This window comes from Micromys minutus (genome assembly GCF_963924665.1).
Source record: "Micromys minutus genome assembly, chromosome: 4".
Taxonomy (NCBI): domain Eukaryota; kingdom Metazoa; phylum Chordata; class Mammalia; order Rodentia; family Muridae; genus Micromys; species Micromys minutus.
The window spans coordinates 37,340,007-37,366,559 of record NC_137973.1 but is presented as its reverse complement, the minus strand read 5'-3'; the positions used below and the strand labels follow the sequence as shown (position 1 = coordinate 37,366,559).

The 26,553-nt window shown below is 44.5% G+C and overlaps 1 protein-coding gene across 2 annotated transcripts in view; it reads right to left on the bottom strand.

Moving 5' to 3' along the window:
• Positions 1-25,954, bottom strand: part of DENND2C (DENN domain containing 2C) — a gene marked incomplete at its 5' end in the record, with an annotated part of 37,834 nt that extends 11,880 nt beyond the window's left edge. Inside the window, 10 exons of one of the 2 annotated variants that reach the window (XM_080915953.1) lie at positions 202-279; positions 1,091-1,160; positions 4,171-4,280; positions 8,289-8,476; positions 11,087-11,131; positions 18,317-18,413; positions 21,286-21,456; positions 23,272-23,384; positions 23,777-23,907; positions 25,158-25,954. In XM_080915953.1, the coding sequence (XP_080772079.1) occupies positions 202-279; positions 1,091-1,160; positions 4,171-4,280; positions 8,289-8,476; positions 11,087-11,131; positions 18,317-18,413; positions 21,286-21,456; positions 23,272-23,384; positions 23,777-23,907; positions 25,158-25,954 (1,800 nt within the window). Of the gene's footprint in view, positions 1-201; positions 280-1,090; positions 1,161-4,170; positions 4,281-8,288; positions 8,477-11,082; positions 11,132-18,316; positions 18,414-21,285; positions 21,457-23,271; positions 23,385-23,776; positions 23,908-25,157 lie in introns of those variants that run through there. The other variant, XM_080915954.1, reaches the window with a different exon arrangement.
• Between the last annotated feature and the right edge of the window lie 599 nt (positions 25,955-26,553).

Genomic DNA, 26,553 nt, shown 5'->3' with positions numbered 1-26,553 from the left:
TCAGCCTTGATAGAAAGTTCCTTTACCTGTTGAGCCATCTTGAGAGTCTGAGCCTGTGGTTCTTAACCTACTAGGGAGGAACTTTCTCGAGTAGTCCACTAAAGTCTGTGTCTCTCAGCATTCTCCGGTGAAGCCGCCAGCAACAAAGCCGCCTCAGACCCGGAGGATCACCACTCTTCCCCAGAGCCTCGCTTCACTCACCTTTGAGAAAAGATTGAAGCAGCCCAAGCGACTAACCATGCAGTATACCTCTGGGAGCCGCTTTCCTTTGCCTTCTGGCTACAGAAACAAAAAATCAAACAGAGCAAGGATTTATGAATTTTAACTATTAATATTTATTCAATGGCTGATGTTTGCTCCGAACTTCTGGGATCAAGCAACGTTCTTTTTTACTTCTGACTACAAGGTGCACAGGCTTCTTTCTCTATTTAAGTCAGAGCACAGGAGCTGAACCTTTTGTCCTGAGTGAGCTTAAAGGCGGGAGACGTACTCAGGAGGAAAGCATGTGTTTACTCAGGCTTAGTGCCTAAGCAAAGAGCAAGATAGGTGATGAGGAACTCGAATTCTTCATCTGCCTCTCTGGTCAGGATTCTTCAAATGTGCTGTACTGACATTGAATCTCTATGTTACCTCCTATACTGCAAAGAAACAAGTCAGTGAAACCCACAGCCTTTCTATTCTGGATCATTCTATGGCCAACCTTCACCTTGCTCTTACTATGTGAAGCTAGCATAGCTTCTTTTTTTAAAACTTTATTTGATGTGTACATGTGTTTTTTTCTGCATGTATGTCTATGGACCTGTATGTGCAGTGCCTGTGAAGAGCCAGAAGAGGGCACCAGATCCTCTGGGATTGGAGTTATATACAGATACCTGAGCCACCACTCCCCATGGGTGCTGGGAGTGGAACCTGGGCCATCTGGAAGACCAACCAGGATTTCTACTCACTGAGTCATTCTAGCCTAATGCAGTTTCTTGGTTGTGCAAATAATTAAGGAGCCCTTAAAGCTATGTAGAGACAGTACTTTTCAAGTTGCTAGTCCACCTTTCTTGTTCCTTAACCAACTCTGTGACACCAATCTAGAACTCACCAAAAGCTTCTTACAGTAGCCAAACCACCGACTTCCATCTTCCCCAGTCAACACGAAGGAGAACGTCTCACTGTACAAAACAAAGCACAGCTGCTTAAGGCGTGACTCATGGGCAAGTGGAAGGAGACATGTGGTCCAGGAGGAAACAGAAATACCCCTTTATTTCCCATTTCCCTGCAGAGGGCCCAGGCCTCGTCCTGGTGAGTGCGTGGTTAGGGTCAGCATCGCTAACTGTTGGCATCCCTTCCCCCTTTTCTCATTTATGCTTGCTAGCTATTAACCAACCTTGTTTCCCTTTTGTTGAACATTTAATTTAGCCATCCATATAGGTAAACAAGCTATAAAGGGTCTTGATAATGTCATTTCTCCCTTGCAAATTCTTCAGTTTGGTTCTGAGAGGACATATGGAACAATAACAGAAAAAGATTACATCCTGAGCTGGGGAGATGGCTCACTGGATAAATCGCTTGCCACGCTACTATGCCCTGGACATACAAATCATAGAAAAATATTAACTCCTCATTATAAATATGGGTCAAAAATAAGCATCACTTACAAAATACCCAAGGATTTACCAAACAAAATGTATTAATAATTAAAGAACCTTAGCTTTAAATAATGAATCGTGGCTGGAGAGATGGCTTAGTGGTTAAGAGCTCTGACTGATCTTCCAGAGGTCCTGAGTTCAAATCCCAGCAACCACATGGTGGCTCACAACCATCTATAGTGGGATCTGGTGCCCTCTTCTGGTCTGTCTATACAGTGTACTCAAAAACAATAAATAAGTAAAAACACTGAAAAAAATATAAATCAATGTTTTAACTTATTTTTATTTTCTATGTGTAAGTGTTTTGCCTGTATATTTGTCTGTGTAACACTATGACCAGATAGGGGTTCTAGATTCACTGAAACTGGAACTTTAGATGGTTGTGAGCTCCTATGTTGGTACTAGAATCAAACCCACATCCTGTGCAAGAGCAGCGAGTGCTCTTTAACCTGAGCCAAGTATCCAGCAGTGATGAATCTATATTCAAATATGCTAGAAATTATTGCAAAGGAGTATTTACGGTGGTGATTTCTGAGCAACAGACTGCCTTTGCTTTTTACTTCCTCTTCTACATTTCTTAAACATTCTAGAATACGTATAACGCAGGAGGAAGAAGCCAACCATGGCGCACCCAGGCCAACGGGAGACTCTGCACCCACAGACAGCGGTGACAAATGGGAGCATCAGCCTTGCCAGCTAAGAGAGAGCTGTGACTCGGCTCAGTTGGTTCTGGGAGGCCTCAGCTAAGTCAGGAGGTGAGACGGGGCACTGGGCAATTGAGGAGACTACCAGCCTGTATGTCAGCAGCAGAGGAATGGTTCATTATAGACGCTTTCCCCTAAATGACATAATTAATGATGGCAATTTAGTTTTCCTCGTAATTCATTATTAAGGTTTTTTATGTGTATAGATGAATGTGTGCAGATGAGGCACATTCATACAATGCCTGTGGATACCAGAGATGAGCATCAGGTCCTCTGGACTAGAGGTAGAGCTGGTTATAAGATGCCGTGTAGGTGCCAATAATCCAACCTGCGACCTCTGGTCTTAACCACTGAGCCATCTCTCCTGCCTTTTGCTTGTTTTGTACACAAAGTCTCACTATGTTTCCCAGCCTGGTCTTCAACTCCTAGGCTCAAGTGATCCTCTTGTCTTCGGACCCCGAAGTAGCTAATAGTGCACAGTACAGACTTGTTTTAATTAATGTGCTCAGATTACAGTTTGAATGAAGATACCTACTTATAAAAGCAGGATTTGAGCTAGACCTGGTGGTACATGCTTTTAATCCCAGAATTCAGCCTACTGATGTAGGCTAGTGGAGTTCCCAGTTTGAAACCACCCTGGTCTACATATCAAGTTCCAGGCCAAGTACATTTTTTTTTCAGTCTCAAAAACGAAACAAAACCAAGTAGGATTTGGAAGTGATAATGGTTTTAGAAATTAAAATTGGTAATTTCCAAGTGTCATGGGATCCGTAGCCACTGTGCCTCAAGATCTCCAGGCCACGATCCAGGTCAGAAACTTGTATCTCCCAGCCTCAAGATCAGGATCGCAGGCTTTGGTTGAAGTTCCACTAGTAAATTTCCAGTCTTTCTGCTACACATCAATCATGTGGCAGCACACTTGGTAACACACATCAATCATGTGGCAGCACTGAGTGTGACTATAACTTGTGAGCTGGCCGGTGGAGGAGATGGTGCTGTGAAAATGCTTACACAGTGAGGACCATGAGAGTCCATGAATGATGCTTCCTAAGTGTTGGTGGAGACAGACCTGCCTGCTGCTGCATACTGTGTGTGTGTGACAGCCTCACCCAGAGACCTGAGACCGCCAAGGTCCCAATGTTAAATCTGCCACTAACTCGAGTAACCTTTCACACGGGTGAATTTATTCTCTTTGATTGTAAATAATTCAAAGTTTTTCTACACCTCAAATTCTATGATTCTATTAAATTCATTTTTAAAGATCTGATAATTTCCTCTAGACACCTTAAATAAATTCCTTGGAGAATAGAGGCATGGAATCATCCTGGAGCTGTGATTCCAGCTGTGAGGCACTGGACCATAGGTGCTGGGACCCAAACTCAGGTCCTCTGCTACAGTGCTTGTTCTTAACTACTGAGCCATCCCTCCTGTCCCACAGGATTCTTTAATGCTTCAGTTACCCATAGCTATCAGGCTGGGGGTCTCCTTCTGTACCAGACACACAAAGGAATGCCCTACACAGGAACATAGAATCTGGGCTGTGTTATTTTCTGTCAACTTAAAGAAAAAATAAGACAACTCTAGGTTTAATCCTGGTTATTTTGAGCCATCATCTTACTGAAGGTGATGTGAACCCACTTTGCAGGACAGGTAAACTAAGGACACTCACAAATTTGTTTCTCTTTAACACTGAAACTAATGTTTTTCTCCCCCATCTCCATAACAGCTTGACCTGCTCTTTACTTGTGTGGCTCCTGACTCGGGCCATTTGTCGGAAAGGGATTCTATTTATGGCTCCGGTAAACTGAAATCAGAAGGAGCCAATTTACCTCTTGAGTTCTAAGGTTGGTGCACAGTCCTCTGAATCGGGAAAACAAAATCTGGGGATGACTTTGAGCCTCTCCTCAGTGTCTTTGGACTGCTTGTAGCCATGGTCACTCTGAAAGACAAAGTACAGAACCTTAGCCTATGGAAACAGGGAACGGAAGTTCACGACCTGAGCCCGACGAGCCATGCAGAGCTTTCTCTCAGGGAGGCTAGCATCGCTTCACAACACAGAAGACCAACAATTCTCACACACACCGAGGACAGGTGCTAAGAACCCCACCTGACAGAAGGAGCCAGCGAGGACCATAACCTAGGGAGGCAGTGCTGACGTTTCTCATCCAGAGGAGGATCTAGACTCAGTTCTCCAACAGGTAGGAGGCCAGTATCTTATGAATCATGGAATTTAAGGTAAATAAAAATTCCTTTTACTGTACAGCAAAAACCTAGCCAGCAGAAATCATTATCTGATTAATAATCAAAGATGTTTAGAAAAAACAGGTGTTATTTAGAGATACTATTTTTAAATGTTACCCTGTTATAATCATTCCCTTAGCTTTACTACCTAATTATAGGTTGTAACTTCCTGTAACTTTTTAGCACAGAAGACTCTTACAAAAGTGTGGTGTGAATCTGATATGGTGCTGTCCACCTGCACCCCCATCTTTTGGGAGATGGAAGCAGGAGAATTAGGAATTCAAGGCTAACCTTGGCTACACAGAGAGCTCAACATCAGCTTGGGATGTGTAAGACTCTGTTTCAAAACAACAAACAAAAAAGCGAAGCGATATTGTACTTCAAAAGGTAATCTAAACTTAATTAAGCAAAAGAACATTCAGAGATGAGTAGAACCATCTAGAAAAAACAGAAGTTTCATTGGGATATTGCTTTTAAGAGAATAAATCAAAGTTCTATGTCAAATTCTTTTTTAAAAAAACATGCATCTATCCTATGTCATGAGGATGTTCCACTCTAAAACCAGCAGGACAGCAGGACAGTAGGACAGCAGAACAGCATCAAGACAGTAGGAGAGCAGGACAGCATCAGGACAGGAGGACAGCATCAGGACAGCAGGACAGTGTCAGGACAGCAGCAGGATAGGACAGTGTCAGGACAGCAGCAGGACAGCAGGACAGCAGCAGGACAGCTTCAGGACAGCATCAGGACAGCAGGACAGCTTCAGGACAGCAGCAGGACAGCAGGACAGCATTAGGACAGCAGGATAGTGTCAGGACAGCAGGACAGCAGCAGGACAGCAGGACAGCTTCAGGACAGCAGCAGGACAGCAGCAGGACAGCAGGACAGCTTCAGGACAGCAGCAGGACAGCAGGACAGCTTCAGGACAGCAGGACAGCAGCAGGACAGCAGGACAGCAGCAGGACAGCAGGACAGCTTCAGGACAGCAGCAGGACAGCAGCAGGACAGCAGGACAGCTTCAGGACAGCAGCAGGACAGCAGGACAGCTTCAGGACAGCAGGACAGCAGCAGGACAGCAGGACAGCTTCAGGACAGCAGGACAGCAGCAGGACAGCAGGACAGCGTCAGGACAGCAGCAGGACAGCAGGACAGTGTCAGGACAGCAGCAGGACAGCAGGACAGTGTCAGGACAGCAGGACAGCAGGAAAGTGTCAGGACAGCATCAGGACAGCAGGACAGCAGGACAGCTTCAGGACAGCAGGACAGCAGGACAGCTTCAGGACAGCAGGACAGCAGGACAGCATCAGGACAGCAGGACAGAAGCAGGACAGTGTCAGGACAGCAGGACAGCAGCAGGACAGCAGGACAGCTTCAGGACAGCAGCAGGACAGAAGCAGGACAGCAGGACAGCGTCAGGACAGCAGGACAGCATCAGGACAGCAGGACAGCAGCAGGACAGCAGCAGGACAGCAGGACAGCTTCAGGACAGCAGGACAGCTTCAGGACAGCAGCAGGACAGCAGGACAGCTTCAGGACAGCAGGACAGCAGCAGGACAGCAGCAGGACAGCAGGACAGCGTCAGGACAGCAGCAGGACAGCAGGACAGTGTCAGGACAGCAGGACAGCAGGAAAGTGTCAGGACAGCATCAGGACAGCAGGACAGCAGGACAGCTTCAGGACAGCAGGACAGCAGGACAGCTTCAGGACAGCAGGACAGCAGGACAGCTTCAGGACAGCAGGACAGCAGGACAGCTTCAGGACAGCAGCAGGACTGGGGGCTTGGCTTCCAGAGCACCTGCAGGTGGCCTTGATCCCAGCACTTGAAAACATGCTTCTAACATAACTTATTAGTTGTAACACAATGTGTTCAGTTATCTTCAGCTAACGTGCTCCACAACAATCCAGACAGGGCTCCGCAGGCCCCTCTCCATCCCTCTGACTGACAGCATCCGAGGCACAAAAACAGCAAGCAATTTACATGGAGGCACCTGTTTCCTTTTTTCTATTTTGTTTTTATTTTTAGGTATGTATGTGCCTATGTATCCCCATGTGGCTATGTGTAGGAGTGCAGTTGTCTGCGGAGGCCAGAAAAGGGCATTGGATTCTTGGATAGTGGGGTGACCCACTGGTGGTTGTGAGCCACCTGAGATGGGTGCTGGGAACTGGACTCTGGTACCCTGCAAAAGCAGTGATTGCTTTTAACCATGTGCCATATTTCCAGCCCCACTGAAGGCATTCTTGATGCATCTGCCCGCATAAGTGTGCCCTTCTCTGGTACGACACCTATTAATTCAGGCTCAGCTTTGCTATAATATTAATTAAAACTTAGGAGGGGGGAAGTGAAGGTCTTCCTAATATTCAGGAGGCTGAGGCAGAGGGTCATGAGGTCAGGGCCAGCCTGAGTTACACATGAAGTTGAAGTCTAACCTAGATTACAGTGTAAGAACGTTTAAAAGGGAAAAAAAGATCCTCGATAGGAAGTTTGATTATTCAAAGGATATGTATTTATATCACAATAGTATTACTTGACTATTGCTCAGACATGGTGCAGATGCAATACTGAAGAATTTTATAAAAATTTGACTTGTGTGGTTATTCACTATTGGGATGTTGCTAAGGTCTTCTCTTCTCCTCCTGGTTCTTCTTTGAAACACAGTCTTTCTATGTATCTCAGGCTGGCCTCAAACTTTTGATGATCCTGCCTCTGCCTCCTAAGTGCCAGGATGACAGGTGTGTCACTCTACCTGGCTCTGTTGAGGCCATTTGCAGGAAATGTCTCTTAGATCCAGTACGGTTGGGCTTCCCTGGCTCTGGTGAAACACGCAGTTCAGGGTTAGAGAGCCCCAGTCCTACAGTGACCAAGTCGTCATCCAAAATAAGAGGAATTACCAGGGCACTGGGGCTCACGTCTAAAATTCCCTGTGTATGGGAAGTCGGGGCACAAAGTCAGCCTAAGCTACATAGTAAGTTCCAGGAGAGACTGGGCTACACAACAAAACTGTCTCAGAACAAACAACCCTAAGAAGTGCCGTGCCGCAGTGACAGAGAGTGGAGGGCGAGAGCTCCGAAGAGTCCCTCAGCTGAGTACACAACTCTCAAAGAGGGTCTCTGTGCAATGAGGGAGAAAAATTAAACATAAAATAAAAAATAACTTTAAGGGCCAGTGAGCTAGCTCAGCAGGTGAGGGCACTTACTGCTGCCTGGTGAGCCGAGGCTAACCCCCCTAGAAATCTTATGACAGAAGAGCTGACTAACCCTCACCTCAAAAACACGCAACAATAGAAACCAACAAACAGACTAAAAAAGGATACCAAGAGTAAGAGATGAAAAGAACCCCTTTTCCTTTCCTGTGTGCTCCGGGAACTGCTATGAGCCTCACGTGCCCTTTAGTGTCACATGCCCAGAGCCCAAGGAGGTCGAGTACAGACCACGGACACCGTACAGACCACCAGTGCTGCAGTAACTAATGAAATACACAAACACCGCTGGGAGACAGGCAGAGCAGACCAAAGAAGAGACTTAACAACTGCAAGGCTGGCTTGGTGGCCACCAAACCTGGGATGCCGCTGAAGCAGGAGGATTGCCCATTCAGGGAGAACCCGGGTAAGATCCTGTCTCAGTGTTGGTGGAGGCAGGCAGAGGCAACGGTAAACGAGAGAACAAGCATTACAGGGCCTTCCGAGGCCCTCGGCCACCTCGCACCTACCTTGCTGGGGAACTGCTGTATGACCTGCGGAATGTACTTTGTCCCCGATGGCTTCCTCTTCAGAGAAACCACCACGAAGAGTTCAAACAGCTGCTGTTCCTGCAGCTCAATAAGATCCCGCTCCAAGGTCTGGTAGTGGGGGTTCCTCTTGGAGGACTGCTGCAGCTGTGCCAGGCGCTTGTGGCGATCTGCAACGAGGTCACACAAGTCATGGCTCTCACTGGGAGAATCCTCTGTGGTCGTTCGCTGGATGAGCAGATAATGTCTTCTACGCAAATATCCCAGTTTGGGCTATGACATAGCAGAGGACATGCTCAGCGGTCCTATTCCGCCTCTAGTAAGCACTGGGACTCACATCCATGTCCCAACTGGTGTACTGTAGATCTGTAGTGCACACTCTATGTATATATGTATGTATGTATGTATGTATATATATATATGTATGTATGTATGTATGTATGTATGTATGTGTATATATGTATGTTTGTATGTATGTGTATGTATGTATGTATGTATGTATGTATGTATGTATGTATGTATATATGTATGTGTGTATGTATGTATGTATGTATGTATGTATGTATGTATGTATGTATATATATGTATGCATGTTTGTGTGAAAAAATATATATCCCTCATGGCAGAGCACCAGGACACACACAAAATGTTTATGGAAAAATACTAGACTGACAATAGATGGCATTTCTGGCCATGTTGTGAAAGCATGAAAGAGGGAAGATTTAATAGAACAGGGTCCTACATGGAGACTAAGTACAGGCAGGACAAATCAAAACCAAAGGCAGCCTTCCATTAAGGAAGCCATCCTTTCCCTGTTTTCCTTGGACACATTACTAAGAGGTGTGGCTTTTATGAATGACAGTTCTTCAAAAAAGACTCATGATGGCTGGGAGATGACTCAGGGGTGAAGAGCACATACCATTCTTCCAGAGGGCCTGAGTTTGGTCCCCAGCCCCATGTCAGGCGCTCCAGGGGACCTGTCACCTCTGGCCAGCAGGCACCTGTGCTCAGATGCACTCACGTCCACATTGACAGACATAATTAAAAATGACAAAAACAAATCTAAAACGATTTTTAGGAACTAAGCACAGAGCACAGACTGGGACAGAAGCTGTAGCAGTAAAGCCAGAGGCCGCAACTGCCTGATTCTTGCTCGACAAAGGAACTAAACACTCTTTGGGGGGTGGGGGAGAGAAGCCTCTTTAACAAGTGATGCTGGGAAAACTTGTGGGCTATCCATCCCATAAGAGAGTCCGAAACTAGACCTACCACTCCATAAAAACCAATTCAAATAGATCAAAGACTGTAAGGTAAAACAAAGTCTGCCCAGGAAGTGCTGGTGTATGCATTTAATCCCAGCTCTTGGGAGGAGAGGCAGGCAGATTTCTGAGTTTGAGGATAGCCTGGTCTACAGAGTGAAACCAAAACAGCCTGAACTACACAGAGAAAAACAAAAACAAAGTCTGAGTCTGCTAGAGGAAGACATGGGGAAAACACCCCATGACACAGACAATAGCTTTTGAACAGAGCACGGACAGCTCAGAAGTAAGAGCAAGAATGGATAAAGGACTGAGAGACATCAGAAAGCTTCTGAGCAGCAAAGGGAAAGGTGGGGAGGAAGGCAGGAACAGAAAGAAGCCCTGCCTCACACTCATCTGACAGAAGAGTGATCCCTACAACACAGGAGAGAACAGACAACAGTTCAACCAGTAAGCAGGCAATAGACCGAACAGACACTTTTCAAGCCAAGAAATACGTGTGGCGGAAAAAAAGGTATGTGAAAGAATGTTCAACATCAGAAATATACAAATCACAACCACACTGAAACCGTTAGCCCCTCCACCAGCTACGGTGACTTTTGCCACTAAATATGTTACACTGTGAATCAAATATTAAGAAATCTTTACACGTCCAGCCAGGAATGGTTCCATAGAAACACACAGTTTACTGGATGTTCTAGGAAAAAGTGCGCTGACCCCCCAAAGGGCTGAGCTCAAGTCAAGACACATTCGGCTTCTCATTAGCAACTGTGATAAATCAGTCATCCTTCCACATCAGCACTGAGCCCCAGGATGCTCCCAGTTTCATCTTTAGTCAGGCTACAAAATCCAAAACCTGCAGCAGCCTAGGCCAGACCGGAGCACAAGGCGGTTACTCATGAGGCCAGGGCGTCAGAACTGGCTCAGCTTTGATACCTTGTGACTCCTCTTTGTGGTGCTGTATGTCAGCCAGTTAAACAAGAAATAAAACGAAACCTGCTATGACAGTTCATCTCACGAAGACGCACAGCACATTAAAAGTGCTTGTACAAGCAAGAGCCAGACATGCAAGGATTCTCTACCCCAATAGGAGCTGAATAATCTGAAACAGAAGCAGCAATATGGAAATACCTATCTCCTTTCTTAATGTCAGAGATGGAAAATTCACTGAATAATTGTGTTTGAGTTACTGAAGAGAAACCAGCCATATCAGGCTTGCCGATGAGGATCATTCGCACACTCTTAGCGTGTGCACATGCCTGGGCATGTGGTGTTGGCCTGCTTTCTCCTCAGATGTCCTCAGAACCATCCTGGTTTACCTCACTCCACTAGGAGAGATTTGTCATGTTGTCAAACAGCTGAATGTACTGTTTAGCTCCGCAAATCTCAACAGGGTCTGAGAATGAAGCAATGGCCTACAACGTGAACTTCACATGGAGAAAACACTCTTAATCACAAAGGCAGGCGCTGCTCCACCCGCAGCCAGCATCACGGGAGGGAGCAGCGCGCTGACTCACTCACTCTTTGGCAGGTACTCAGCATCGCTCTCGTTCCCACTGGTTTCACCTGGAGAAAGGGAAGAGAGGAGAGCTTCACTGGTATTGTCTCCCAGTGGAAATTGCCACAGTCTACTCCCCCAGCCCCCCAAAGAGTTAGCAAAGGTCAAATTAGCCTAGCTGTTGAAAGAACATAGGATCTGAAACAGCACCAAATCTGACACACACAATGGGGTTTTTGCTCTAAGTGTGAGTGTTTGACATTATTTATAAATTAAACACAGTAAGAAATTAGTAATTTATGTCAAAATGCAGCAAGTTTAACACAGCACAGAGGAGGGTTCTGTGAGCATGTCTCTCCTGATACTTTAGCTGTGCACTGTGTGATTGTGAGCATGTCTCTCTTCCTATATTTTAACCGTGCACTGGATGACTTGGGACTGAGGGGATGTCCTGACATGACGTGAGGGATGGAGAAGGCGCTGAGGGATGCTGTAGGCTATGACGAAAGGGAGGCTTGGACACAAGCTCTGTGACTCAGGGAAGCTGACAGGGGGCGGCACACAGCAGAGGGCTAGACAAAGGCCTGATTCACATCCTGAGCAAGAAGGAGCAGGACAGAGGCAACTGCACCATGTGCTTACAACAGCGCTTAGCCTAAAGCCTCTCAACGCTTTTCTAGACTCTTCTCAGCTGTAGAGAGCGGCCCGCACTGTGATGAGGAAGGAATTGAACTCTCCCTCCTTCCCATGCTCGTCTCGGGTGCTCTCGGCCTTAGCCCTAGGATCAGCCAGCTTTCTGGACAATTCTGAGTCTGGTTCAGAGAGAGGTCTACTTTCCACTCAGACATCTCTGAGCAGCTTTAAATACACTAGGATGAAAAGCAAAGAACTGAATACCATAAGTTTAAACATGCAGTGTGGTCGCCGTGGGAGATGACCAGGGCCTAGGCAGTGAAAGGCACCTTTTCTACCTGTGAGCACATTGCTCTATCCTTTTGCTCTCAAGTCCACAGGACAGCGCCACTTTCAACTGTCCTTGAAATCCAATCAAATGGCAAGAGACTCAGGAAGAGCACTGCCCGTATGCAGAGTGTGTGCACATAGATCCTCAAAGGGGATTTTAAATAAGTAAATTAAAACTCTTCTCTGGGTATGATGGGTCAGGCCCTTGATCCCAGCACTTGGGAGACAGGCAGGTCTCTGTGAATTCCAGGCCAACCTGGTCTTTATAGAGTTCCAGGCCAGGCAAGAAATTGTTCATTATGTATAGTAAGGCTCTTTCTCAAAAGAAAAAAGAAATGAAAGACAGAGAGAGACAGAGAGAGAGAGAGAGAGAGAGAGAGAGAGAGAGAGAGAGAGAGAGAGAGGGAGAGAGAGGCTTGTGATCTAAATCCCAGGACCATATGGATAACTGTTTGCTTTCAATTGTCCTCTAACCTCCAAATTCATACCACAGCACCAACGCATCACCCACCCACAATGCAATGAATAAATAAAATGTAATGCAATCTTTTAAGAAAATTCTAGATTAAGTCTACAAAAATTAAAGCAAACTAGAAACTGCAAAAGCAAAGAAAAATCTTTAAATGTATCAGGAAAATTAAATTAAAACATGTAAATTTGATTATAAAACATTTTGAGGGCTGGAGAGATGGCTCAGTGGTTAAGAGCACTGATTGCTCTTCCAGAGGTCCTGAGTTCAAATCCCAGCAACCACTTAGTGGCTCACAACCATCTGTAATGGTATCTGATGCCCTCTTCTGGTGTGTCTGAAGACAACTACAGTGTAATCATATAAATAAAAATAAATCTTAAAAAACCCTTAAAATATACATATTAACTTTTTTTTTGAAATTCAGTCAGGTCTGGAAGCCATACCTGTAACCTAGTGCATGAGAGGCTGACCCAAGAGGATCAGGGGTTTAATACCAGCTTCAGCTACACAGAGTGATTCTAAGACAACCAGGGCTACATGACCTATTTCAAAAACCAGAAAGGAAGAAATGAAGTTTACTAGCTAATAAAAAACAAAACAAAACAAAAGCTCAGTAGTAAATTTTAAAACTGAAAAAGAAACTGGGAAATTTGTTTACTGAAGACACAAGAACTTCTTTTTTTTTTTTTTTCTTTTTTCTTTTTTTTTTTTGTTTTGTGCTTTTAAAGACAGGTTCTCGTTTGATAGCCCAGGCTAACACAGAATTTCATTATATAGCACAAGCTGCCTCAAACTTGGAGCAATCCTCCTGCTTCAGCCTTCCAAACCTGGGGCTGCAGACATGGCCACTACGATCAGCAACTTAAAGCTAAGTTCCCCTCTTCTTTTGGTTTGTTTTTGTTTTCTTTTGAGCCAAGGTAACTTTGTTCACTATGTAAATCATTCTGGTCTCAAACTCACAGAGATCCTCCTGCCTCTGTCTTCTGAGTGCTGGGATTAAAGGCATATGCCACCCTATCTGACTCAAAACTAAGTTTCCTGATATTCAAATAGCTATTACAAGTCAAATGGGAAAGGGGCACATGGTCCAGGAAGATAGCTCAATTCATAAAGTCCTTACAGCACAAACATGGACCTGGGTTTCATTCCCAGAATCCATATAAAAAGCCAGCTACAGTGCTATGTGTTTATCATCCCACTATGGGGACTCACTAGCCAACCAGCACGGCCTATTCGATGAGCTCTAGAACAGTCAGAAACTGTCTCAAAAAACTGCTAGACCAGCTATTACCAGCCATTTGTGGGACAATAGCTATAAAATGTTTTATTTTAGTTTCTTTAGAGACAGAGTCTCACTCTGTGACTCAGGCTGTTCTGGAACGCACTAGGTAACTCAGGGTGGCCCCGAGTCTGCATAATCCTCCTGCCTCTGTCTCTCAAGTTCTAGAACTGCAGGCATGAGCTTCACTCAGTGACAGGATAGTTTTAAGTCCATAGAGTCTTTGGTCAAGTGAGACTACTACAAGGAACTTAGTTTACAAATGCAATACACCAAGTAAGCACATGAGTGAGCACTGCGATACTGTGTGTGTGTGTGTGTGTGTGTGTGTCTTTACAGTTTTATCTTAACACAGGTGAAGTATGTTAGAAACATCAAAAATGCCCATCACCTAGATTTTTAACAATTGAGGTGCTGGGGATTGAGTGAGGGTCCCAGTGAGCAGCACAGTCATCCACACTGGAGTCCTATTTACCACTATGAAGTACAGTAGCGCTTTCAGGGTCTCTGTGTTGACACAGAGAGTTTTAAGGTGTACTAATGAAGTCCTTTAAAAAGAAAAGCACAGAATAAAAGTCTGAACAGTATAAAACCACTTGAGTAGAAAAGGCCGTTGGGGGCTGAGGAGGGCTCAGTGGTTCTGAGCACTTTCTACTCTTCTAAAGGACCTGAGTTTGGTTTGGTTCCAAGCACCCATGTCAGGTGACTCACGAGCTCCTATAACTCAGGGACAGCAGAGCTTACACCCGCTTTGCTCTCCTTCGGAATCCTAAACATATGTGGCACACATAAAGGCACATACTTAAAAATAAAGTCTGTTTTGTTTTGTTGGCTTTAGACAGGGTCTCACTATCTCGCTCTGGCTGTCCTGGAACTCACCAAGTAGACCAGGCTGGCCTCAGATTCATAGAGATCAGCCTGCCTCTGCCTGGGATTAAACCCTACCATGTTCAGCTTAAAGTGTTATCCTTAGAATCAAGTATTCTTGTGAGCTTGTGAAGTTTATAGAAAGAAAGCCAAAAGGGGAGAAAGAGCAACTCAAGTGCCAGAGGTCTTGTCAAAGGTCACTTAGAGGTCTGAAGACCTGCAGTCATCGAGTATGTATACATGAGCTGTATGAATGAAGCACCGAGAACCTTCAAGAGTAAGAAAAGCCTTGGGCTGTCTTCCTTTTGATTTCAACACATGCCATTATAACAAAGTCGAAGAAAGGCAGTGTCGTTTTGTAACTGAGACTGGGAGTTAAGAAATGCCCGGGTTGGAGGTAAAGGCACCTCTGAAGCGCAGAGCTGGCATATACGGCATATACAGTTCTCCAGGTCCATTAGGTGGTGCTGACACACAGACAAGGGGAAAGCAAACCAGAGCGCTGTGCTGACAGTCAGGAGCTCCTCCCACGGAACTCACATCACTGGAGGGACTGTCACAGAAGCTGGGGGTTGCTAACTTTCTTCAGGTTCCATGGGACATCTAGGGACTGTCAGTCTGTTTGGTTTCGGTTTGGGTGCTAGAAGTTAGCAACTTAAGCTGCCGAAAAAAATTTCCAATAATATAATTTAAAATAAAAAAGCAAAATCTGATTCCTCAGGACCTTGTCCTCAGCAGGTGTGGTGTAGTTGGGTTGTTCGAGCCTCAGAGTTTACAGGCAGCATGGTCAACACAGAGAGCTACATCTCGACACGCCAAATTTATCTGAAGAGTCAAAATTTACTAAAATCCCAAAAGCATAAAGAGATAATCTACTCAGAATGCTGTATGCCGAAAGCAGTTATCAAGTTTAGACTGTTATTAATGTGAATGGCAATCATTTTCATTTCTAAGTTAAATAAGTTTTACGCTAAAACTTAAAAATTTAATTAAATTGTAAAAGAAATTATTTTGTGTGTGTGAGTTTGTATGCTGTGGCACTCAGGCAGCGAGCGGTCAAGAATGAGTTTTTGTGAACTCTCTCTCATTCTACCTTGTTTTGTTCTTTGGGGACAGACAGGGTCTCTCATGCTTCCTGTCACTGCACTGTATACTCCACTGCCACTGCTAGCTCTGACCGATTGTCCTGTCTCCCCACCTCCCATGTCACTGTCAGAATGCTGGGGCTGCAGACACGCACCACTGCAGCCAGCCTCAGCAAGGCATGCTGGAACACACCTTTAATCCCAGCTCTTGGGAGGTAGAGCCAGGTAGAACTCTGTGAGTTTGAGGCTAGCCTGGTCTACAAAGTGACTCTAGGACAGACAGGTGAGGCTATGGAGAGACCCTGTATTTAATATCCATAAGTCAACTTATAGCACCCAGCCTTTTATTTATGCGGGTTCCAGGAGTCGCATCCAGGCCACCAGGCCTGTGTGGCTAGCACTTCTGCCTTACACTAAAGCATCTCCCTGGGCAGGGATGATGGCGATGGTTTGCAAGCACTCATGCTGGCCCCAGTGTCTTCAAATTTTATAAAACTTGCAACTTAAATTTTACTTCCTTTATAAGTCAATATTAGAAATGTTAGAAAAGTAACAGTAACGCATTAGAAAAAGTCTAACACATGTCTTGTCTCAGTTCCCATGTTCTGTATCTAGCTCTGAACTGTACTAATGAGAAACCCTTTGGTGAGGCCTTTGCTTGGGATGAGCAAACACAAGAGACAGCTGTCTGAAAGTCAGTGTTAATGGGGACACTGGAGAGAGACTGCCACAGAGGAGAGAAAGAGCTACAGTCATGGCTCTTGACTCAAACCTACACTTCCTCCTCTGGCTCAGCTTCTCTGTCACAGGTAGTGCCTAACTCCTCATGTCCCACTACAGATGGCACAGACTAGATAAAATCCTTTTATTAAACAATTATTTTATTAAATAGATAGTAGGTGTTACTGATAATAATAGCGAAAGGTATTTCATACCCAGAGGAGAATGAAATGTGTAAATATTTCCCTTTGAAATATGAAAACAGGGGCCTGAGAGCTGGTTCAGTGCTGAAAACACCTACCATGCAAGCGAGAGGCCTGGTGTCCGGCTCCCAGAACCCCTGGAACTCAGCCTCAGAGGGCAGAGACAGATGCACACCCCTGTAAGTATGCATCAGAGGTCTGGGCGGGATTAAGAGCCCCTGCCTCAGAGGAGAAAGGCAGAAGAACAGAGGAAAGTCATCCATCTCCAGCCTTCACCTGAATGTACACATATGTGCTCCCCACACACATGAACACACATACACAGCACACATATATGAAAAGACCTGGGAAAACACATTAAACATGGTAACCAGTTCACTGTGCTGTTCTGTATCAAAATCCTTCTTACCCAGCAGAATACAGTCTTTGGAACCCAGATGATTTTATTGTTACACAATTAAGTTGTTTCAATGTAGAGCAGATTGTAAGTGAATGTAGGGCACTTCTCTTTAAATCTGTCTGTCCTCAAATAGGGCCTTCTTACTTAGGAACTGTGTAAGCAGAAACTGAAATTGCTAAGTTCTACATATTTCTGTTATACAACCAAGCTGAGAGCCCACAAGGCTACTTCACTGTGGCAGCGCTGGGTCTGAATCCCAGGAGGCAGGCAAGTAGGTCTGTGAGAAATAACACCGTCCTAGGGAGCACGGCCCCTGCACCGTCCATCTTCCTGCCTCACCCTCCCTAAAGGCAGGGTTACAAGTGGCACGGCCACACCCAGCCTTTCTCTTGAGAGTTTCTATGGAAACACTTCCAATTTGTTGTAAATACTGAACTTTCTGAACTAAGCTATAGTATCTGTTTTTCTAGCCACCTGCATGATAAACTACTGAACTTCAGGGATGCGGTGCAAGTTGGGTACTGCATGTCTGCTGACCTACACTGATGCCATGTCTGTACCCCAGCATCTGTGACGCTGAGGCCAAAGGACTCCAAGTTCCTGACCAGCCTGGGCTACAGACCAAGATCCTATCTCAAGAAAGGAGCAAACAAGAGCCAACGTTGAAAGACAAAATAATTACTTCTGTCTCATCGCTTATAATTGTTTTGTTTATTTATTTACATAAAGTTTTTACTTTGAATTAAATAAGATGGAATTGAAAATGGCCCTTGAAGCACTTGGTTTGAGTGTAGTGGCTGTTATCTGGAAGCCTCAAGCAGTAGGCTCATCACAAGCTCATGGCCAGTCTGGGGTACGTGGTAAGTACCGGGCCAACTAGAACTGGAGAGTGAGACTCTGGTCAATCAAACAAGTCACGTAGCAATGGACTGTTATGGTTTGAATCCAAAATGTCCCAAGAGGTTCATGTTTTAAATCAGTGTTCTGAGGCTACTGGCAATGTTTTGGAGAGCTTTGGGAACTTTAGGAGGAGGGGCCTAGCTGACAGAAGCAGGCTAGAACCCCAGCCCTGGCTGCCTTGCTGTTTCCTGGTCTGCCGGATGCTCCCACCACCATGAGCTGAAATGACTGACAGCCCTCTGAAACCATGAGCCCAAACAAATCTTCCCATCCCCAGCTGTTCCTCTCGGATATGCTGGTCACAGCAGTAGGAAGCTAACACACCGACAGCTACAAACTGAAGAACACGTATCTTCATTCTTACCTTTTGAGGAAGGGGCTTCTTTTCCAGTGTAAGGCTGTAACTTTACCCGCTTCCTCCCTCTCTTAGATTCAAATGTATCATTTATTTTCAAAACAAGCTGTTAAACAAAAAAAGAAAGAAAATTACAAGTCAAAGCCACCGCCACCATGGCACTGTGGTGTCTGGATGACTAGCATTAATACATTAAATTCTCCTTTAGAGGGAAGAGCCTGAATAATAAAATCCTTTACATTTTCAATTTTGGACTAAGATGGTACCAAGAGATGATATATGTTCTCATACCAATGTCTACAACCCAGGAAAGAAAGGTGCAGAGCACCCCACCCTCCCAGATGAACCCAGCACAGCTTCACGGAGAGATTCTGTGTCACTCCAAGCCACAACATGCAGGGAATGCGGCTCCTGCTCTCCCTACTGTGATTAAGACTGCTCAAGTTTTCACTTGCTGAGAGCAGGAAGGGGAACAGTCACCCACTGCAGGGTGGGGCTTAGTTATTTCTGCTCTCAGGAGTTTCTCCCAAGAGGAGATAATCTTGCTCGTGGAGCTTTTGTCAAAAGGAGCGTACTCTTTGCCAGTGTAGGTATAAACGCTGCCACTAATTTTAGAGCTGTCATAGAAACGAGGGATTCAAATTACTCCACACAAAGCTATGTCTCCTCCCGCCCCGCTCATCGATCGGCACTCGATTATTTATGTCTAAACTGTTTCGTCGCAGTTTCTATTTAGTATGTGAGACTCAGACTTCTTTCCTAATGCTGGGGAGAAGGTGTGTGTGTGGCACCGAGATACAGACTGAGGAGAAATAGAAAGAGCAGAGTGTGACAACAGCAGACATTTTAAAACAAGGGGCTGAGTAACTTCTGTTTCTTTTTTCTTAAGTACTCATCCTGAGGTAGCACACTGGGAAAGAACTGTTAAGTTGAGGAGAGCGCGCTCCGGCTAAAGCAAAGGCCTGGGGGAGGCATGCGCAGACCTTCCCCACATCTGCGGATGGGTTTGTTCTCTTACAGGATTTCTGTAGCCACCATTCACGTAACATTGTCAGTGTTCTCCACTGTTGCTTTTACAAAAGCAAGCAGGAGAACCCAAAAGAGTACAGAGAAGACCTTTGGGAGCAAACAAGTTTTAGGTGCAGCAACACCCACGGTAGCAGACACGTTAAGTGGATTTGCAAAGGAGAATCAAAAGTACGCCCGTGTGCTTTGAAGGAAACTACTGTTCTGGGAATATTATCAGTGCAAGTCGCAACCTAAAATTCCAGTTATGATCCAGGAGTAGGGGCCTACGCTTACTTTGCGGCTGCAGCGAAAGAATGCTGTAAGGAATAACGGGCAGCGGCTCTACTGGGCAGCCACGCACACTACAGCATCAGGGAGCCACACTAGCCAGTGCACACAGGCTTCCAGAGCAAAGGCAGGAAGGAAGGGTGGGACCAGGCATATGGACTAGATCTGAAAGCAATTTCCCTTCCAGGAACAGCTGGAGCCATCAAAGAGGACATAAATGAAAACTGCTTTTCTTGTGGAATGTTCCTGAAGATGCTCATAACACCAACATTTGGATTGCACATGGGACATCCTAAGAGAACGTCAATGTTTCTGTAAGATTCTGCCTTCGTCATTTTTAAATGTATGTATGCTGTGGCGGACACCCAGCTTTGGCAGGGCATGGTGGTGCAGGAGGCAGAGGCAGGTGGATCTCTGTGAGTTTGAAGCCAGCTTGGCCTACAGAACAAGTTCCGGGGCAACCAGGGCTATGCGGAGAAACTCTGTAAGCAAAAGAACAAAAAGCAAAAACAAAACTAAAACCTCATCTTCAAAGTGACCTGGAGACCAAAGTTGAAAGAGGGGATCCTATCAAAGCTGTTGGAAAGGGGAAAGTCTGGTAACAGACTTGGCAATGCAACTAAAACAGCACCCAGTCTCCCTGCTCTCCAGCTTGTCCTTTTGTGATGCAGAAGACTCAGTCCACCTCACACAAGTGGGACAAAAGCTTTAACTCAGAGCCACACTCCACCACCTTCTGTCTCTTTGACCCTAGGCCCACAAGCTTCTGGAAACAGTTGCTAATGTCATTTCAAGGTCAGAAAATCTTGAGCAGAAGGCCTTCAGAGTCTGCACCCTTGCTTTATAAACACAGGATCCCCTGGAGTCACAGGGAGGCCTCAGGGTGCCAGAGCCATCTTCCTGAGGAGGAAGCTCCTGCAGGATGCCTGCTCAAAAGCCTAGCAGGAAACAGACCAGAAGGATTAAATTAATTATGAAACACAGATTTACCAAGGGACCAATCTGTTTGTAGTCACTAACCCAAGAAACAGGTTCAACTTTTGTTTATCTGAAAGTCAGGTACAGCATGTGTGTGGTAACTGAATAAATGACCTAATTCACCTTCATCATGGAAGGAAACATACTTCCATCATCTGATTTCTTCATTATGTATTCATTTGCTATTTTATTATGCCAATCCTGAAAATATCTTCATGTAACCTCATAAAAGTCTCTCCTAAAAGAAGATAGAGCTACAAGTAATCTCATTAAAAAATATTCTGCTTAATAATAGTTCTTTTCCCCTCCCTTGAGGGCAAGGTCCTTTACTTCACATGGTTTCTAATAATCTCCAATACAAGTAACAGTCTGGTTTCCTTTTTTCCACCTCTGAGTAGCTATTTTCATCCTAATAAAAGGCATATACTTCATCATTACTGAAACCCTGCAAACCCTGGCACAAGGCTGCACTCACTCTGGTACATAAATGGATTGGCATAGACAGACTCTCCCGGTGTTTGAGAGTCTGGTGTTCCCTTGAGAAAGGCAGCTGATTAACAACCACAGCCAAGACGACAGCCTTTCCACATCTGATGCCATCAGGTAAGTTCTAACCTACTATTCAGTTTGTCCTAATGTTTAGTCATTCCCCTGTATTAAAATGCTGGGGCAAAATCTGAGGATGAGTGTGCTGGACCCCTCACCGGTGGGAGATTCCTCTTTTTCCTGTTAGCCACTTCTCCAGCTCGGAAAAGTTTCCATTCCGTTAAGGTGACAGGCAAAGTAGTGTCCTTCGTGAACTTTGATCGCAAATACGCTTGAGAGTTCTTCAGTTCCATAGTCTTCCGCTGAAGGAACTGGGGCTTGGGGGGAAGCTGAAACAGGAGACACACTGGTAAAATAAGACGTCTAGGTAATGCCTAGGCTTTCAAACAAAGTCACAGCTCCCCTGGAAAATAAATGCTTATCTTTCCTTTAAACTTATCCCAAATGGCGATTCTACAATTCTTTCTCATCATAGGAATGTAGTTTTTTTTTGTTTTCTAACCCAAAATTCTACCCAGTGCCATGACCAAATTCTCAAGGGATAATAACTCATCCCTTTGACCAACTCAAAACCATGGCTCTGAGTTTCAGGGAGTGGCTTGAGTAACTGAGGCCCAGCTGACAGGAGCTCAATAGCACTGGGAACTAAGAGAAGGGAAAAGTGCCTGGCCTGTCTGAAGCACAGTTACTTAAGCCATGGGTTGTGACAATAATGTGACCAAATGGGGGAAGTCATTAAAAAATCAGTTAACAGTAAAAAGTTTCTGAGCAACCAAAATTAATTTAAATCCCGGCCATGAAGAGTCTGGGTTGAGTTTGGCAGAGCTCACCTGTGCTGCGTGGTGACAGTCCTGCAGCCTTTGCTCTGAGCACACAGCACACACCTGGCTCAGACTTGAGACGACTGCCTGTCATAAATTGCAATGTTCTCATTTTACACACTCAGTGTTCCTTCTGCCTTTGCAAACATAATGGTTTAATTACAGAAAGCAAAGCCTTTAACATATTCCTGCTTTTGTGCCTCAGTGTGTGTCGTTAGTGGATTTTATTATGTTAAAATATTTGATTTAAAAGTTCCTATTTGAGTCAACAACTTGAGTTTTACAAAAGTTATTAAATGATGGGGCTGGAGAAATGCCTCAGTGGCTAAGAGTGCTTATTGATGCCAAGAGGGCCTGAGTTCAGTTCTCACCACCCCCCACCCCGTGTCGGGGGAACTCACAACAGTCTGTACCTCCTGCTGCCATCCAAGGACACTGCACTTTCGTGCACATACCCATGAACAAATGATAAACACATATATACGTAACAAAAATGTAAACATCACGTAATAAATGTTGGCTTTAGATTAGGAAAGATAGCCGTAAACTTCTATCATTCTGTATTATAGTTCCAAATATGCAGCAAATATTTCATCTTTTTTCGGAGGTTGGGGTAGAGGCAAGGTTGAGACAGGTCTCACTATGTAGCCTTGGCAGGTCTGGAGTTCACTATGTAGTCCAGGCTGACCTCAAAGATCCACCTACCACACACCCAGCCAAGATTCAATTTTTTTATGTAAAAATAAACACACCCATTTCATTAGTATAAATATTTGCTTTTGTCTTTAATAAATAACTATATATATAGTTATAAAACATATTTCTTTATGATTTATTGTCTACAAGTACAATTACATACCTATATATCTGTGGTCATGTAAAAATTTCTTGGGTGGATGAGCATGGTAGCACACAACTTTAATCCCAGTACTCTGGAGACAGAGATAGGCAGGTCTCTGTGAGTTCAAGGCCACCCTGGTCTACAAAATGAGTTCTAGACCATGGGGTGGGGGGGCGTTTACATAGTGAGACCTATCTCAATTATCCCTCTTGGGTGAAAAGGAGTTGCCAATAGAAAAATTTAAGGAGCTCTGGACCAATGTTATTCTTATTAAGTTATGTTTTAAATACTGATTACCCAACCAATAGCAAAGCAAAGATATTTTAAAAGAAACCAGTACACCATCTTTAAAAGAAAACACTCCCACTGACAATAAAATCTATATTCAGTGCCTCTTAGTTTGGGCCTAAGCTAAACCACCGTAACCTTTTCTGTGCGACCATACATGTGAGTCAGCTCTTCGGTGAGACCTCTGGTGATACCTTGGGTGTTCGGAAGGCACTCTTAGCAGGTGGCAGCCTCCATGCTGAAGGGGATCTCCAAATGGGGAAGGACTGCACTGGGATATCTTCGTAGGGATTTTCCTTGGCTGGATCTTTAAAAAATCATATAAACACTAATCAGAGGAACACAATTAAGTGGGAATGGTGATTATAGATAAAGAAAAAACTGATTTTCTTTTTCTACATTCTCATGGGGGATGTAAGGTTGTAAGACCAATGGTGATTTAAATTTATACATCACTCCAATGTTCATCCAAGCCAAAGAACTTTCAAAACATTATACTGCAAACATTTACTTTAGAACTGAATATCTATAATACTAGCTGTAAAATTCATTAATGATGAAAGAATGCATACACCAAGTGTTTTCATATGAGAAAAACAAAGTTTAAACAAGATACGTTTGATTATAAAGGATCCCCCCATACAATGATAAGCACCACCAAACATGCATTAAATTTAACTTCAAAGCATGAATACATACATATAATATCCTCATAGATATTATCCTCGGACTGTGTGTAATAAAGTGCTGAACCAGCATTTCTTCCAAGTTCTTCATGAATCTTCCGTGAGTTCCGAAAGTGCTGAATATCTTCAAATTCGAAGGATTTCCTTAAGAAAGAAGATATATTTTAAAGTTATACCTTCGAAAACTTTGATCTCTAAATGATAAGACAGAAATTGAAAAGACTTGTGTGTAAAAATTACAAAGGTGGCTAGTGGTGGTGTACACCTTTAATCATACTCAGGAGGCAGAGCAGGTGGATCTCTGTGAGTTTGGGGGCCAGCCAGGACAGTCAAAACTACAGAGAAACTCTGTCTCAAAAAAAAAAAAAAGCCCAAAATAATAAAAATTGTTTTTATTTAACATGGTTGTGTTCTGTCTACATGCATGCCTATGTGCATGGTACCCACAGATGCCAAAAGAGGGTGTCAGAGCCTCTGGAATTGGAGTTACAATGGTTGTGACATGCTATGTGGGTGCTGGGAATCGAACCTGGGCCTTCTGAAGAGAATCCAGTGATCTTATATGGTTAGCCATCTCTCCAGCCCCATGAAATACTCCCTAATTAAAAGTGAAGCTGTGCAGCTGGAGAGATGGCTCAGTGGTTAAGAGCGCTGACTGAGATCCTACGTCCTCTCTATTCTAGTGTGTCTGACAGCTACAATGTACTCAAATACATAAAATAAATCTTTTTTTAAAGACTTATTTATTATATGTGAGTACACTGTAGCTGTTTTCAGACACACCAGAAGAGGGCATCATATCTCATTACAGATGGTTGTGAGCCACCATGTGGTTGCTGGGATTTGAACTCAGGATCTCTGGAAGAGCAGTCGGTGCTCTTAACCACTGAGCCATCTCTCCAGCCCAATAAATCTTAAAAAAAAAAAAAAAAAAAAAGTGAAGCTGAGGTCAGCATGTCCCAAATGATGTCAAAGAATGGATCTGCTTATCAGAGAGCTCTGTGGGTGGTTGGGCAAAGGGGATAAGATAATGTCTTGCCATGGGGCTCAACCTGATTTCTAAGTCGCTATGTGGCTCAGACTAGCCTCAAAATTGAGCTGATCCTCCTGCCTCGGCCTTCCCAGTGGTGGGAATACAGATATGCACCACCCTATCCAACCTTAGGAATTCTAAGATGCCACTTGGACAGTCTTCCCGTGCTCTTCCGTGGTAGAATGTCACAGGTATGACCTATGTATGTTTCAACACGTCTGCTTTCTCCTCCTACTTTGATTCACGCTATCCATATCTCTGCTCAGCTGAAGCCCAGATTCCACAGAAGGAAAGGAAGCTTAGGCTGAAGGGCAAAGCAGCTCAGTGACTCATGGACTGTAAGGTAAACACACGTACATACCTTTTGGACCTCCCTCTGATCTTTCCACCGTATTTCTTTGGTTCCGGATCCTGAGAGGAGGCTAAAGAGGAGTCCGCACAGGAAATACTTTCACAGTACTTTTGGTCACAGTTCCTTTCTTTGTATGGCGCACCGTCAGATTCAGATAAATACCTGAATGTCCTACGGGGCTTGGGCAAAGGATTTATAGAGGGGCCACATTCCTGCCCCTCAGGTTCACAATAAATATTTTCCAAGCTCTTGGTTATTCCATAAGAACTATCCAGGACACTGAAATCCGGTTCTTTCTCTGTAGAGTCACACGCTGCTAAGGTCAAATTTAAGACTTTACTTGGGGGAAGCCCTTTTATGCTTTCCCACGTTATCTGGGAGGTATAGAAGTTTCCTGGAGGTAACGAAGCCTCTGGATCCACGGTAACAGGCTGGCAGCTTTCGATCTGTTTGATCCGAGCACATACCCGGCTGGGGTCTGGTTCAGCTTCCACGGGGTGGGAGTTCTTACATTCTCGACTCTCGCTTTCATCCTCACTTTGATCCCGGCTTTTGGCATCTGTGTTTCTGGGTAAACCCCCATTCCTTTCCTCAGCAGTGGGACGCTTATGAGGGGGACTCTCTTGGTGGCAGTTACTGTACCCCACCCCGAAATCCTTTGGGTGAAGCTTAGCTGGCCTAGTGACACCATTAGCTCTTCCTTCCCACTGGGAAATCTTTTGTTTGATGTTTTTACAGTGGCTTCTGGACAGGGTCTGAACAGCAGACCGTGTAAAGCCGACATCCATGTTCCCGGTGGGGTGCATGACAAGAGTCACTCTTAGCAAGGTGCCATGACAAGTTAGCTGGAAAACGCTGTACTCTTCACCTTCTCAGAATGGAAATGGCCCCAGTGTTTTCCTTTCATGTTTAACTTGGTGGTTATCTTGTTAAAAATAGCAATTTTCATCACCGAACTTTGTTGGAAACAGCTACAGTTGTATCATGAACAGTCCTATCAAAATGAGACAAGAATATTAACTCAGTTTTGTGATTTCTTACTTTAAACTCCACTGAACACTGCCTACCCACCACTAAGGAATTTACATGGCATTTGTAAAAACTGTGCCTGTAATTTAGCTCCATGAAGTCAAGCTAAGAAAACATTCCTGGTGCTACTGCTCAGGCTGTCAGCTCTAATTCTCTGCTGTATTTAATACTCTGCAAAATATATGCATTACTTTGTAATGAATCAATTCTTTTTTTGTGTGTGTGTATAAGGTATGAGACCAAACCCAGAGCCTTGTGTGTGCTAGGCAAGCACGCTATCACCGAGCTACAAAACCTCCAGCCCACAAATCTAGTCTTTATGAATAGACAAGAAACAATATAATATTACAAAATTCACTCATAAGGCTGGGCATAG